General features: G+C 34.2%; 1 protein-coding gene across 8 annotated transcripts in view; it reads right to left on the reverse strand.

Annotated features, from left to right (window-relative positions):
• LOC138330006 (rho family-interacting cell polarization regulator 2-like) overlaps positions 1-18,115 on the reverse strand; it is a 103,178-nt gene that overhangs the window by 28,221 nt on the left and 56,842 nt on the right. For 5 of the 8 annotated variants that reach the window (XM_069277342.1, XM_069277338.1, XM_069277339.1 and 2 more), the window contains one exon: positions 4,636-5,002. In XM_069277342.1, the coding sequence (XP_069133443.1) occupies positions 4,636-5,002 (367 nt within the window). The other 3 variants (XM_069277345.1, XM_069277347.1, XM_069277343.1) reach the window with 3 other exon arrangements.

An 18,115-nucleotide genomic window follows, 5' to 3' on the forward strand; every position in this document is an offset into this window, starting at 1 on the left:
AGCAGTCAGGGATGTACAGTATGTGTACCGTTAATGTTATATTGGTCAGAACAATCATGGATGCCAAAAGGCCTGCGTTAATTTCAAATTTGTAATCCATCGTAAACATCATGACAATGAGGAATTTTTGGAGTTGACACTTTTATAGAAAATTGTCAGACTACTACTTCAGAAATTCTTAATACCTAAAAGAAACAATTGGTATATCAAAGTGTGTCTTCTTTTTCCATTGAAATTCTGCTCCTTTAAAGAGATTGAAATAAATGAAATCGATTGTGAACTGAATCATACATGATGAGCAAGGCAACACAATCGGATGACCTCGGCCCAAGGCTATTTACATTAGAAATCAACAACCATCAATTTATATCCATTAAAGCTTCTCGATATTATCAGAAAATTAAATTTCAAATATCAATGAAATGTCAATTTTGAAGGAGTTATGATTTATACAAGTACTAAGGGTTTTTGGTATGAGATATAAAACAGATCTTTCATGGTGTTATTATTGTAGGATTTTGACCACGATCAAAAATATTGAATCCAAGACGACCTATGTTTGAACTTTTGCACTGTTTTTATCACGTGCTGGTAAACACGAAAACAAAATATTTTTTGAGGACTAAAGATAACTGGTTTAAGGATGGGATTCTTAAAAATTGACATTTAAAATTGATGATAAACATTTTTTAAATTGTTGGCATGATTTGACATCTGGTACACTCGCTGTCCATTAGCCTGTACTGATAAAGGGTGATAGAAAAGCAAAGGAGTTTGAAGAAGGGTACGGATTAGACAAACAGGTAAATACAGTCTCCTTACATACTCGGGTGTTCACAGTGACAACAGGATGACACTGCAGGATTTTTTTATGCAAATGGCAATCAACACTACACGGACGTAGTCAGGTGGTTTTGTAATAACAGAAAGTGTTAGATAGATATACTAGCACTTAATTGGGTTGGCAACTTCCCCCTAAGGTTGAATATGTAAATCTCCATACAGGTTCAAACATAGAAACATACATGGCACATGGGGACAACGTTAACATATAAGGTCAAATTAAGACACTTCCGCATATGGTCAAATATACTTATCTGTAGGGTCAAATATAGCTATCATATTAAAGGGTCAGATATGCTACCCTATAGGGTCAAATATAAGAAAAAATAGGACATAGAGAACAAGGTTCAAGGACATTATATTGGGTCAAATATACTACCATATAGAGTTAAGTAAATAACCTAATAGGGTCAAATATAGAAACAATTAGGGCATTGAGAATAAAAATACTGGGTCAAGGACACCTTCATATTGGGTCAAGGTCGATATGCCAATGAATGGATTAAAGAACATATTAGAAGAACAGGGTCATAGTAAGTCTTTAAGCGTCTAACAGATATTACCATATAAGGTCAGAAGTACTGCTATAGCCAAGCCCTGAATCCAATTTTCTTATCTCTATCTATATGTGACTACATCTCTGATCTATTTTCTCCCATAAATAGATGTACCAGTAGAGCCTTTGATGTTGTACAGAAATCAGCCTTAATAACTTACATCAGAGGTGTAACAAAAACAACCAAAGTCACCATACTTTGTTGCCTTATATCCCACACAAGGTATCGTAAACCCCACTGGGGTTACACAGTACCACACTTTGTAGATATACACGTAACTTTGAAACATACTTTTGAGATAATAGCCCACAGACCAGTTAATAATTCATCCTCCATTCTGTAAAGTGAAAGGTGTTGCAGCTCATCAGGATGAGAGATTAGGAATGAACACGGAATACACCGCCCCCATGTCTATAGATCTTGGTAGATTCAGTCGTAGATTCAGTCTAACGAAAATTTCACATGAATATCTGGATTAAGAAACACATGTATACTGCTATGATTTCTAAATAACTAGAAATGTCTGACAGACATAAATGTATTTATATGAGATCTAGATGGGACAGGACATGGAGAGACATGGGTAACACGTACTACACCGCCTCCCAACTCCATGGTGGAGGATAAAAAACAATATTACATTTCAACTGTAAAACAAGATGGCCATAATTAAGTCAGCCATCTTGTTTTACTGTTGAGACCAAAATAAGAAATGACACAACAGGGAACTTGAGATACCTGTGATGAAATCGTATTTTATAGAGAAACATTGGGACATTTCAGACGGATTATTGTAAAAGTTAGCCAATTTTTTCGACCTCAATTTTTAACAAGGGTTATTTTATGTTTTGTATACATAAAAAAATTTGCATGTTACAAAACCCTTTTGCCTTTTGGAAGAGAACATTGATAATTCCTATTTAAAGATGCTCCACCGCTGACAAACGGTATTTTTTCACTTTCAAAAACAAGAGCAGACGATTTAGTATTTTTCTTCAGTTACAAAAGTTACTTACTTTACACCATTACCACCATTGAAAAGTTAGAGCTTCTAATTTTACTTAAAGTTTAAAATATGAAAAATAATTAATTGCATCCCGAAAAAATTCCGTGGCACTATATCCTATATGGAATGAAGAACTGATTGCGTATGCACCAAAGGCGAAATAAACTATTTCATATTATATTTTGTGTTAATTAGGCATATATATACACGATTAAACACCAATTATTGTTCAAATGATGAATATCATTTATGCTCTGTCGGCGGTGGAGCATCTTTAAATTGATTCTCAAAGGTTACAGCTGAAAGTTTTCAGACCTCATTCAATCTAAATTTACTCTTTGAAATTCCCGTAATCAATATTATATTGACCCATGACCCCGTTGGCTGTGTGTATGTTGTACATTGATCAAGCGGAGACCAAGTCCCCATCATATTTATAGTATTTATATAAATACTATAGGGTTCATATATGGAGTCTGTCACACAGTACATTGATCAAGTGGAGACTAGGTCTCCATCATATTTATAGTATTTATATAAATACTAAAGGGTTCATATATGGAGTCTGTCACACAGTACATTGATCAAGTGGAGACTAGGTCTCCATCATATTTATAGTATTTATATAAATACTAAAGGGTTCATATATGGAGTCTGTCACACAGTACATTGATCAAGTGGAGACTAGGTCTCCATCATATTTATAGTATTTATATAAATACTATAGGGTAATATAAATACTATAGGGTTCATATATGGAGTCTGTCACACAGTACATTGATCAAGTGGAGACCAAGTCCCCATCATATTTATAGTATTTATATAAATACTATAGGGTTCATATATGGAGTCTGTCACACAGTACATTGATCAAGTGGAGACCAAGTCCCCATCATATTTATAGTATTTATATAAATACTATAGGGTTCATATATGGAGTCTGTCACACAGTACATTGATCAAGTGGAGACCAAGTCCCCATCATATTTATAGTATTTATATAAATACTATAGGGTTCATATATGGAGTCTGTCACACAGTACATTGATCAAGTGGAGACCAAGTCCCCATCATATTTATAGTATTTATATAAATACTCTAGGGTTCATATATAGAGTACTTTACACATATGTGATACTAGAGTACTGTTGTCCATAGGTGATCACTAGAGAATTTGTGTGGTCACTCTTGACCACTATCCTGGACCATGACCTGAGGCGTGAGTCATTATAGGATGAGATATTTGTTTAGAGGCTTCTGATTCATAAATGTGAATAGGCTTAAAACAAGGTCAATCATGACTTGGTTATATGTCCCAAAATTTTTACCAGTGGACAATATGATATCTTTCCAGCATATTTGTCATGTAACAGCTTGACAAATATAGGATCCAGCAGATATTTGGTGCATTACAGACCAGTAAGATATATACTTTCTACAATATTGGTGCCATGAACAGACCAGTGGACAATATTGATATCTGGTTCCAGCAGATATTTGGTGCATGGTAACAGACCAGTAGACAATATTGATATCTGGTTCCAGCAGATATTTGGTGCATGGTAACAGACCAGTAGACAATATTGATATCTTTCCAGCAGAATACCAATGGAAAGCCATGGCAACAGACCAGTAGACAATATTGATATCTGGTTCCAGCAGATATTTGGTGCATGGTAACAGACCAGTAGACAATATTGATATCTGGTTCCAGCAGATATTTGGTGCATGGTAACAGACCAGTAGACAATATTGATATCTGGTTCCAGCAGATATTTGGTGCATGGTAACAGACCAGTAGACAATATTGATATCTGGTTCCAGCAGATATTTGGTGCATTATGATACATATCTAGTGCCTGTAGGTAGGGAATAGTGACAAAAGTGACTGACAACCAGCTTTATAATGACTTTCAATACACTGTGTCAATTTACACTGGTAATCAATGAGGTATATGCTAAAATGTAGTCAGCATTTAGGAACATCCTAAACTAAGAAATATCCCATCTTGCATCAAATGATCATGCAAAAGTAGTGTACTAATGATTTAAAAAAAAAAATTATTCTTTAAATTCTGCAAAGGTGAAAAGTACCAGTTACAAATGTTTTATCAAAATGATATCTGGACCATCTAAAGTAACTTATGTAAGTCAATGTGTAACTTATTCTACATGAAAAATAAATAAAGTTCATTGCAATAAAATCTATACTGAATTTTCGATACATACCTTATACCTCGCCGTACACTATCAAACATGAGGAAAGCCCGATTGGGACGAGGGACCTTTGGAACTTTTGGGGACTTTCTTGAACTGCCTCCTAAACTTGTCCTTGAGGCTTGTGGTGACTTGGCCCAGCCTTTCCCTCTCAAGGTCTCGCCCAACACGGGAGTGGAGCCAGAGGGCGAGCCTAAGTTCGGAGCTGACCGTGTCGACATCCCGCCAAACGACTGGCTCCGAAACACACTAGCTCCCTTACTAGAAGGAGGTAAGTCTAGGGATGGACCCCTTGGGACCTGGAAATTATTGTTAATGTTCTCCAAGAGGACATGGTTTTCTGTTTGAAATGGGTCCTTCCTGGTCATAGAGAAGGGATCTGAAACACAGGAAATGATACACAAGATGAGAAACATCAGATAAATGATATTTAAACAAAGCTAATTTCTATTCCATAACTTAATTGGTACTTAATTATATAAAGCACATGTTTTAAATACATGTACTATATAATTAAAAAATACTACAATGCCAAAACAATTGTGCCAGAATAGACAGGAACCTGAATAAGACAAGGGCTAATGTCATGCATAAAATGTACCTCCTGCATAAACAGTATCTGGATAACTTTTGGTAGGGGGGTATTTTTTTATGCATGACACGGGTGTAAATCTGACACAGGTATCAATTTGTATTAAAATGCACATCTGATGACGTAGATATATATTACCGTAAATATTTGTTTTAACACACCTGACACAGGTAATGAAGATGCAGGTGTATAGAGGTCCAAAGTAATCCATTATTATTAAGTTTTACTGTAATTTTCATAAATATTGTTAACATACCTGATACTAAACACAGTTTAAACAAATACAGATAGACATTATAAGTTTGATAGTCTCACAATTACATGCACATCGACGGCCACACCAGAAACTTTGGTATGAAAACATCTGATAATGAATGAATTTTTTGTCTGACTCACTAAAACAGACATTGCATCATGTACGCGTGGAAATGTCAATAATATTTCCCTCTGCGTTTGCGTTACCTTGGAAACAACACATGCAACTAGCCAGGTTTAAGTGCATGTATATATGTACAGCCTCAGTCATGTATCCAGAGTTTTAGCACATTTCTGGAAACATGACAAAACTTGTTATCTTGGAAACGGATCACCACTGTTACATTCTTTCCTTTTTAATCAAGCAGGATTCACACTTTTGTAAAATACACACAAGGAAGCTAATATTTCCAGTCGAAGATCTGCGAGTACTATAAAGTTCCTGTCTAGAGCTAGGTCATCATAGATCAATGATAGTCCCATTTACTATAACTGGGGGACTCAACAGGAAAAGTGAATTAGGAAAGCACTGTTGTACTATGTAGGCTTTTTATAACATAGGTATATACACATAATCTAATTTGTAGGTCGTAAAGCTGTCTATCTGCCATGTTTACCAGACTTCCATTCTGTTAACTGGTAATAATGCTTGTGTCCAGACATAAAACATAATGATGGATGGTTGACCTTGACGGTGACCTTAGCTTAGGTCAATCATGCTTCAGTCCATATTGTAGAGTAGTAAGGCCAGGAACCATCAGATATATGGGTCAGTGTGATCATTAAAATGCCTTTCACAAAGAAAATATATAACCTTTTATTTTAACTGACCATAGTCATTATTTAAGTCCAAAAATTACTACTTCAAGGAATCTCAAGTCATCTTACAAAAATCACTACTTCAATGACCAACCTAAATTCATCTTACAAAAAACACTACTTCAATGACCAACCTAAATTCATCTTACAAAAAACACTACTTCAATGACCAAATCTAAAATCATCTTACAAAAATCACTACTTCAATGACCAATCTAAATTCATCTTACAAAAATCACTACCTCAATGACCAATCTAAAGTGATCTTACAAAAATCACTACTTCAACAACCAATATAAAATCATCTTACAACAATCATGTCTTCAACGACCAATCTAAAATCATCTTACAACAATCACTACTTCAATGACCAATCTAAAATCATCTTACAAGTTAGATGAAGGTGGAGGTAGTTCATTTCATTTCAACAATGCAATATATAAGCATAACAAGTAATTGGTTACATACTAGTAGAGAAATATTCACCCATTGGTCCTATAGGGATCAGTATTTTTTTATAGAACCGAGAAGGGAAGGGAAAGGAGGAGAATTTAAGGGACTGAAGAGGATGGTGAGAGGAAGAGGAATCAGGTTTTACTGAGGAGTTGGGAGGGGGGTGTTGTTTAAGCTATTTCCATATAATCTTTTCTAACTTGTGCCAATTTTTTCACAGACATGGTCAATTTTGCGTTCTATATGCACATGTAACAATTGTTAGAAAAATCAATAAAAAGACTCCTCTACATACTTATATATCCATCCTTTGTTCTGGCTGAAGCCTGAAGAAAGAGCAGACCTAAAATTTTGTTCCCATCCTAACATCACCTGGTACATACTGACATATACTTGTACCATATTTATTCCAATAAACGACTTAGGGGTGTAAAATTTACAAAAAAGATGTTTAATAGGACACAAAATTTCAGCCTCAGAAGATTGTCAGGCATACTATATTGATGTACAGCCAGGCCGTACTTAGTTAAATCTCTCAGTTCCTGGTATATCTCCAGATCTATAATGTATACTCCTAATATATAATGATATCTGGTATATATCTCACCTGTAAACAGTGTCAAACTTCAATTATAAACAGTTATACCTTCAAAGAAATCATAAGTATCCCAATTAAATTATTTCAGAGTCTACAGTGTATTACCTGTATCATCGTGTAAATATACAAACTTGTGTGTATACATAATTTACTGAACCTCTCAATTGTCTAGTCTGGTTTATTTACGGAAAGTCAAATGTTTTAAAGCATGATGAAGATTGAGGAAATTTTATCCATGAAGTCATTTTCTCAGAGAAATTTTCATGATTTCACAGAACATTGCTAATCATAAGACTGTGTAAAACTGATTTTTAAATTAGTATTGAGTTATGGGTGAATCACATTATATTCTCTAAAACTTAATTTTTTCATTCCAGGTCCAAATTGCAGACAATTTTTATAGTACAGTATGCAGGACTACATTTTCTGCTTACATTGACATCATGCTTATAATACCTGAATATTTTATAATTTGAATTTCAAATGAATAGATCTAAGCACTGAAAACAAACACTTATTTTATCACTCTGACATGAAATAAAATTCCTCTCCATAAATTAACATTCCTGAATGAAAAGGATAGTGTATATGTCATCGTTACAACAGTTTAACATAGCTACAGAACATGTGACCTTTCTCAGTCTGTGTGTGCTGACATAGTATAATTACACTGAGGTTGGTCTACCACCACATAGAATATCAGTACCGACCAACGACATCAAATATCAGGTTACATATTGCAGACAGTAGAACATCTGCCCTAAGATGAAATTTAAGTGTAAATAAAACCCTAGCTGTCATCAACAGTCCTTTCCCAGTCTGTGTGTGCTGACAAAGTATTTATAAAACCAACAAAGTATTTATAAAACCAACCCATCAAATATCAGATTATCAAAAAAATTACATATTAAAGACAGTAAAATATGTGCCCTAAGATGAAATTTAAGTGTTATAAAGCCTCTAGCTGTCATCAACACGTACCTGTATGGTTATAATACTATACCTGTAAAATAACAATAAAGCATACCTGTAACATTACTATACAATCTGAACTATCACACGCGTGTAGATGATAGTACTATTTGACATTATATGTTATAATATCTGAAATAAATATTGTACAAACTTACCGTAGGTTACGACAGACAACATGGAGGATAAAACGTTACTAGTATAATGATATCCTTTACACTGATCACAGGAAATGTTTAAACCACGTGTAAATACCTGGAATTCATCGCACGCGTCGTATTGAATTGAATGTATACAATGCCCCTACCTTGTGAAATTGATCATCAACAGATTACGATTAGTCATTCATGTTTACAAATATCCGATACTTGATTGTCAGCCATTCCCTTCCGTGATGTGGTCTGAGGGCCGCGCCCAATGATCAACAATTGTGTAATATAGATAAAAACCGATAATTATAGTAAGTATATAAATCCCCACACTATATTGTACAGTCAGACTGACAGAGAGAGAGAGAGAGAGAGGGTGGACTAAGTGTACAGTGTACATACCATCACAGCTAGCTATAGCCATACATGACACAGACTTTGTGTAAACCCTCCCAGGTTGTATTTACCCTCCAAAACCTACCACTACATGCTCTTCCATTTGTTTGTGTAGGTTTCAGCAGGTGCTTGCTCCTTCATCACAGGAGATCCTACATGTCCGTATTACAGACACTATACCAACACATAGACCACAACTATAACACACACTCGGCAGTGCTATGATCATATAAAATCCACAGTTATAATCTGTTGAGCTGTCCTCACAACCACAGACTTGATAGTACAATAGATGTGAGAGTAAATGCAGCAGGCATTGTTTTGGAGATGTGATGTTTACTTGTTGTCATCCCTGTACAGAACACTACTGACCTCCAGTGTAGTGTATTGATCAACAACTCCGATGATGATGTTCGTCTGCCCTCGCTATGGCTACAAGATCATTGTGTCACTCCGTAACTCTCGTCCTAATATGAATGTTTTCACTTTGCATAATGTATACTAAATGCTAATTGGATTTTATTCAACAATTCAAAAGCCATTTCCATATAAATGACATATGAGCTTGTATAATTATTTCCTTAAAACAATACCATATTTGTAGTAATAATGGAAGCAAGAAAACCATGTCACAGATACATACCTAATGGTAACACTAGTATTAATAAAATTGTCAATTCAGTTTCTAAAATGAATCGAAATTTCGTTTTTATCTTTAATGGAATTATTCATGTCAAATATTTATAACCTAAGGCGATGTCGGCACGTATCCAGGTAAGTCAGCGTACAGGTAAAAACATTACGCTAATTAATCTTACATCTGATACGGCTCCGGCTCCGGCTTGGCTTCGCATGAATCAGCTATAGTCACCAGTTTTATGGGTGTCAGAGAGCATTACAGAGCAAGGAGGGGGAGGAGAGGGGTTACTCTATAGAAAGAGTATGGTCAAGTTCACTACAACAACAGAGCAAATATGGTCTTTATAGCCAGTGGTCCTTATACACAGGTCTTATTGTATTAAAATTGTCATTTGGACCCTGAAAAAGTGATCTTATTAAACAGGTGGTCTTTATAGACAGGTGCTCCTTACATAGAATGTAAATGGCCAACTTGACCCTGAGAAAATGGTCTAAATAAGCACATGGACTTTCTAGACAGGTGGTCAATTAGGCAGGTCATTAAGGAACTGTCATTCTCTGACAACAACTGTCTCACCAAGGTCTCAAACTTACAACTCATTTACAAAAAGAAAATGTTCAAATAACTTTTCAAAATTTCACAAATAATAAAAGCAAGTCTTACCTGTTTGCTTTAAATACCATACTAGTCCAATGCATCATATAAACAGTTGAGAAGTAGGTCACTTGCCAGATAAGTTTAAAACTTATGATTTTAATATGGTATCATGTCCAAATTCAAGCCACTCCCAGTCTATATCAGCTATTGAAATAAGCAACTTTCTGACTTGTGGATGATTACCTATGTATATATAATACTGACTTATCTGTATAACTCCAAAGTTATAGACAGGGGGGAGAAACCTGATTAATATGACATGTAAATATTGCAGATGATAACTTCAGAGACAATTACCTTCTGTATCTATTGATCTGCTCATTTATCAGTAAATACCTGGGCCACATTGTTTACCTGTGATAGAAATATGACCCGTATTGTAAACAAAGGTATACCCACAATGTACATCATTTCCTGTACCACCTAGGACCATTGACCACTATTAAAATTATCACACTTTATCTGCTTCATTTTAATATCACCCACCGGTTTTATTTTATCTCCACATATTTAAGTGATATACACATAAATACAGTTGTGTCATCACAATCTTTTTGTTTTAATTTAATCATAATATTCTATGCACTTGTTCGATCAAAATGGTTATCTTTAACAAGGGAAGTTAATAATTAGGTATTAATCTGGACAAAAGGCCCACGATACCTGTAAAATGAAACCTTGTTTGTGTGTTTCGTGTCCTACACATGTAATGAGCCAGATTTGGGTAACAGAGACTAATTCAATATCGCATTAAATACAATATTACATAGTGAATTCTTGACCTTTTCTCAATAAGGGGGAATAACTCTAGTAAAACTGCATTCACTCTATCAATGATACTTGTGATTTGTTAGTAGTATGTGGTTGGAGGGAAGGAAAACACATTTCTGGTAAATCCACCACGCACTTCTTGTAGGGAGTAGTTTCTCGGTAAGTGGGGGACTTTTGTTTTGGTCGAGTGCGAAAATCTTCATCTCACTCTCAAGTATATGACGTACGACATATTAAAACATTGGTCTGGCTCCGTTACTAAAAACTACAACATATAAACACAGAAAAGGTCTACGCCACTTCAGCAAAGTATAGCCACTCTGGGCGTCATCATCACGTTAGTTTAATAACAATTAGAGGTGGTGGGATATAAACTAATTCTTTGATTATCGTGGATTTTCATAAGCACCGTAAAAAAAAAAACCCCAGAATATATGTGTTACAGTAAGATGATAAAAATCGGCAAAAGTGGAGGCCATTTCAACAGCAGAAATCTATAGCTAGTGGATATAAATACCTTTTCAGACATATTTCGTTTTTTAATTTTAATCAACGGATCCTTAATTCATATATTACAGAAAGTCAAAAATATATACAATTGTCATCGACATGCAGATAAATTGAATCTTTCCATTTTGAACATATACAAACTTCCTTAATTGATGAAAAGATCTTAAAAATCATCTTCAGTATTTAAACATTTCAGACTATTTTCTCTAACAAAGATTCAATTTTAACTGTTATTTTGGCAAAATGACTTCACAGCTTGTGTTTATTACGTTGAATAAGGTATATTCTTTAGGTAACGCCTAAATAGCACAAATTATACCTGTAGTTTTCACCTGAAAGGTGAAACAGTGTATGTAAAGGTACATAAAAACACATATATTATAAGGTCCTTCAGGACATAGCAAGTGCTCTAGTTTAATGAAATTCTTTGCAATGTAGAAATTTTATATGCGAATTTAGCCTGACTATAAATATTTCAAGAAGTTTTCTGAGTTAAATAATTCAGTCGTACATCCAGAAAAACTTATCATATATATGTGAAACAATTTTAATTTCAATAATTTTGTTAAGTGATACATTTACAATCTAATCAAAACTTGATGTTTATTATCTAAACCACAATTTCTGTATGAACGTAGATAATGAACATCAAATTCTCACTTACCTTAGTGAATTTATAATCAAAATAACCTGGAATAAACTATCATATATCTCCGACTGTTTAATGAACTTATCTTGACAGATCAAAATTTAGACCTGCCAGATATGCCCTGGTATGTTATCATAGTCAGATAAATCATTGCAAAATGATATTTTTATGAAGTTTCAATTTTTTTTTGATAATGGAAACCAATGTACCTATGCTCAAGGCATATTGTTTCTGAGAGGGCAATGTATGAGGCTTACAACGAGCTTGAGGAAAACAAACCTCTTATGTAGAGTATACTGATGCACAAAAATGATAGAAATATTTGTCACAACCATTGATACCAATGCCAAGTCTGAGACACATTTTTGACAAAAGTCTTGGACAAATTGCTGACAAGTCAGTCTAAGTCAGTATTCTTCTTATATTAAGATAGACTAGGTAAAAGATCAACATGCAAGTCCCAAGCAGGTTCCTAAAACTGTTGTGCATGTCAACATGGAAAGAGACACTTGCATATAACCTCCACAAAGCGGAGTACATTCACCCCTTCATATACAGTTAGACTCTTTTAAATCAAAGACTAGACCAGTCCATTATGAAATTTCAGGGGTGAATAAATTAATTATTGCACTGAAAACTAATCTCAATATTGCCCTGAAAAGGACTGCAAATTATGGGGAGAGCAATGACCTCAAAATTGGTCTCCAAAGCTTGTGGAAACATTTAATATCTTTTGTCAAACAACACAATGACAATGTTAACTTAATCCATAACATCTTACCAATGATAGTGGAACCATGGAATTACCCAGCCACCTTATACACATTCACTTCCACTTCCAAGAAAATAAATTCCATGGATGGTAAAGGTAAACTTTATAACAATGGTAAGTACACTTTGACAACGATGCTAACCTTGACTGACTTAGATAAGACGTATACTCCTACATAATGAAGTCTATGTCGGAAATGTTCATTGGGTTATAAGTTTTGTGGATAATCTCGAAGAGGAACATACACATCAAAAGTACAACAGACCGCTATCCATGTAAGGGTATGTCCTTGATCCACGATATATTAAGGTCAGCTACAAAACAGATTTAAAATGAATTGTTTCCAGGAATATCAAATTTGTGCAATATTTAGATATCATCTAATACCTTAAATAAGTTTCCATTGAACTGTATCTGACTCAATGTTAAGTCCTACAAAACGAGTAAAGAGGTCACTTTAATTCATAGTGTGTGTTCTTATGGAAAGAATGATGAATCACAAACTTTTACAATATCCAAGGGAGGTCGTATGTACATCACCTCATCAGTGATATGTAAGTAATAGGATGTAACAATCAAACACTCTTCTCACCCAAATACTTATGTCTTTCACCCCTGACAACGCATTTGACCTCTTCTAATTCGAAGGCTAGAACAGTCCATTATGGGTTTTCAGGGGTGGATGAGTTAACGTTGAGTGAAAACCTAAGTGTTCAATTGAAACAGGGGATTGATATGAATTAGAAGATAATGATTCATGTTAGGCATGTCTACGTGTCAATCAGGCGGCTGTCCATGTGATACTAGTATATAAACACATTAACTTTATACATGAAGATATTTGATACCAGTGTGACCTTGGATGATGATCAAGGTCATTCATTTGAGCAACCTGTGTGGCCATTTACACCAGTATGCCATAGAACCGATATCATGATTTTGGAACTCATGGTTTAATATTGAAAGTTGCTTTAAAGAGTTTTTTTGACCCATGTAACTATGAATGAAATGAAGGTCAATAAAGGTTATTCAATTGAACAAACTTGGTAGCCTTTCATCCCAGAATGCTATACTGTACTTTTCAGTGCTTTCAGGACTGTGATAAAACTTAGTTGTTAGATCACAGGGACCTGGAATGAATTTCCAGCCATAATTATAACGAACAAGCTTACAGCGAATTCATGGTTATAACAGAGTAATTTTCATTCCCCCTCAAGATTCATATATGCTGTCTGTAAATTTTGTGTATGATAAACTATGCTTATAATGAATGGATTTTGATAGTCCCTAGAGGTTTGTTTTCACCATCTTTAACCGTATATACACAATTCGTTGGAAATTTGAAATTTGTGCCAGATCCCTGTGCAGCAGGCTATTCAACCTGTACTAAAGAGTTAGGTAGCTTATTTTTGTTTTGATAAGTTTTGCCGGAAAAAAAAGACCAGCAAAAGGGCAAAAAAAATGTTTAAAAACTTCAAGATATTAAGATATTATGTAAGTGGCCTGTTGCATGCATCTTATTACCTAGGCATAACCAGCACAATGTCTCTAGAAGACTTTAATGTTCCTCCCACATTCTTCCACAATCTAAGAATAGAAATCTGCAATATACTTAACACATAACTAGACATTGTTTAGACTAGAAAAGCTACCTTTTCCTGTAGAAATAGACTGGTATTCCTAAGATAAAACAGTATAGATGTTTAAGATTAAAACATTCCTCACACTGCTCAGATCATAGACTGATTGCCCAACAAAGATACTGTATCATGGTCTATCTCAAGGCTCCATCAAAACTATTTGTCTATTGATATTAATCACAGAAATAAAATTCCAGTGACAAATTATGCAGGGAAACACTGGACATTGTTAATGTCTTCCCAAAAGACACTTTTATAGCTCCATGCAAGTTCAATATTGCAGAGCCTTTAAATTCAGCCAGTTTTCTGTGGGCCAAACACTTACACTAAAAAGCAAGTAAATCTTATTTAAACAAATTAAAAATTCTATGATCGATTATAAAATTATATCTTTACTTTATCCATTTCATTTCATTTCAATGATCTGACTCATTTTAATGACTACCCATAATGTAAATGTTGCAGAAAATTATGAAAATGTCATGCTTGTAAAAATCATGAGATACACTCCAGTATATGGTAGCGATTTGATCTCTGCAGCCATGAGAAGATATTACAATATAGATTTATTTAGAAAGCCATTATGTTCACCACATTAGTGGATCTAATTGATTATTTTATCATGATGTTATCTTTATGTGTAAATAAATCTCGATACTTAAGTAAACATTATCTATAGAGTTGTCTCCCTTTTTAATCCAGAAGACGATTTAAACAGCATTTTGTGTCAAATTATGGAAATAGCAAATATGTAGATTTGTCACCAGTCTTTAGAGTATTTAAATTTTCACAAAAAGTTTAGCTTGATGATATTTGATATACCGGTATTTCAAACTAGGGGGAGATATTCTAGTGCCAAAATTCAGTAGAAAATAACAACAACTTTGGGGCCTGGTGGCCAGTTTCAACTTTTATAACTGATTTTTTAATGTAACTTATTCACTCCTGAAATTCTTAATGAATTGTTCTAGCTTTGGAACCAGAAGAGTTCACATGTGTTGAGAATTGAGTTTAAAAGAGCTCCACACAAAAATGCACGGACCTTTTATTTTTAGTGACCATCTTACAATTTACAATCCCTTATTTTTCTATCAAAATATACACATATCTTGTAAAATTTAGGAAGACAGGATACTACGATTTGCCCAGAGCTACATGACAATTATCATGATAAATGTATAAGTATCCTGTGTGACTATCCAGGCCCTCGCCTGGACGTGACAGATGGAAAGTGTTTAGTAGTTTGCCTGTGCACTAATGCACATCCCAAGGTTAATACTTCACTGTGTTTGTGTATTTATATAGGTCGTAAGTACCTACTAACAAAGTCCTAATGGACACAATAAGCTGCAATATACATGTACTGTATTCAACACAATAAGCACTCCTGTCCCTTTAAAAATAGGCACCCCCCACCTCAAGGGGCCTCTCTGAATTATTTGCAGACTAAAATAAGTAGACTGGCCTTTCTCAGCAGAGTAATTTACTAGATTATCTCCCCCTAGTTTAAAACTTAGGAATCAGTCATGTAATTGGCACAAAAGCTATCAAGCCAAATCTAAGTGCTTTTTTCAATACTCTATAGAGACTGGTGGCCATATAGTTTTCCAATGTCATATCCTTGCGAATTGATTTTTTCGTTTATATGCAAAAAATTGTAAAAGGTCTAAATTTCACCCCAATTTTCTCAATCACGTTAAGTATATTATTAACTGATGGATCCTCAACTGTCAATTAAACCACCAAGGTATCACACAAGACTTTGTATTGCTATAGCATTCAGTCAATTGGGTGCAATAAGGTACATATTGAAACTTTTCTGCTGAATTCCTAAATCTCTTGGTGTATCATATGGGTAAAGCTTTTTTTTATTAATACCCAAGGTTGGCTCCTCCTTAGACTGGCATGGCCGCTATAATTTTTGTCTCTGAAACACGTCCCTGTTTCTCTTCAAACTAGGGGGAGATAATCTCAAAAAGTATTATAAATCTGCTGAAAGAATCTTATCAACAATTTAGGGTTTGATGGTCAGTCTAGGACTTCCCTGAGAATGAAAATTTGTCAGGTACATACAAACATAATAACTGATATTGTTTCAAGTCTTTTTTCGTTTGTAAATTTGATCCAAGAAATTTTGAATAAAAGTCAAGGTCATTCCTTAAGTTAAACAAACTTTGTAACTGTTCACTTAATATATGTGCAAGGATCTCTTAGTAATTGAGAAGAATTCCTATTTAAGACTTCAATATATGTTCTCCTGTAACCTTGTAGGAAGTTCAAGGTCATTCATTTTAATAACCTACCGTATATAATCTTTGTAACCAACACCTAAGATTACTAAATATCTTTTAGCATATATTACCATATTGGACCTAATAAACGCCCAGTGCATTTAAAAAAATAAAAAAAATGAGAAGTTGCTTAATAAGACAAAATTATTGCAAACCTATATATGCAGTTTTGTTATTTTGGAAATTATTTTTCGCTTATAGGGGCATGGGCACTTATTCGGTCGAATACAGTAAATTATGTGGGCTTAAGATTACAACAGCATAAAGTTTACAGCAAAACATTTTAAAATATTTTGGAAACTTATACCATATCATTTATGCTTTAAGATGTGTTTTGCTGTTGATATGGAGAACCAGAGCGGCTAATGTCAGCTGTAAATTCTCAAAAAAGTTTGGGAGGGGCAGTCCTATGTAGGAACACACATATGGGACCAATCAATTCACACAGCCACAGGAAGTTGGTGTTGAAAGAAATTTCTCAGGGGGCCATGTAGTTTACACCGAGACTAAATCAATTTTCACATTTCAAATAGCTTTCGGACATTTTTTTGTGTTACCATGACAACTACTACAACGAAAATATCTCCGCCTGTTAAGTAATCACTGCTTCAAAAGGCAGTAATTATATATAAAACATCTACAACATGAACGATTATGGAATGTTCTTACAAAACAGGGTGTAAGAGAAGCTACACAATCAGTTATTTCTTTAAAGTAGAAGTTCTTATTAATGACTACTTTTCGACATATTTTGTAGTTAAGGTCATAAAATATTTTGTCTGTTTTGACAGGTCTGAAGACTAGATGATATATGGTACAGAATGGTAATGGGTTGAGGTGAAAGTCTGTGTCATCACAACAGCTACATGTATTCATATATATATATATATATATATATATGTCTGTGTGTTGAAAAGTCATGTATTCTCATTCTAAATAGGTTATCCTGATAATCAGTCTATAATCACAGATTCAGGTTAACAGAAGAATGGGGCTAAATATTGGAGGACAATTTCTCCTCTTAAAATAAAACATTTTCCCATACAAAACTTTCACTTTCATAAAACTTCTAACCATGTAAAATCTTTACCGATATAAAATCAACATTATAAACCCATATAAAATCAACATTTTAAACCCATATAAAACCTCATACATCATCTAAAACTTAACCCTCATCTTTTATGTTGTGCAACCTTATCATAACAATAACCACTATTAATATCAGGTCATGATTTGATACCTTTATCATAAAAATCCGACATTATTACAACTCTTCCTGAAATCCTAAACCTATTTTAACAATACATCAGGTTATCACCACCTTG

This window comes from Argopecten irradians, chromosome 8 (genome assembly GCF_041381155.1).
Source record: "Argopecten irradians isolate NY chromosome 8, Ai_NY, whole genome shotgun sequence".
NCBI classification, from domain to species: domain Eukaryota; kingdom Metazoa; phylum Mollusca; class Bivalvia; order Pectinida; family Pectinidae; genus Argopecten; species Argopecten irradians.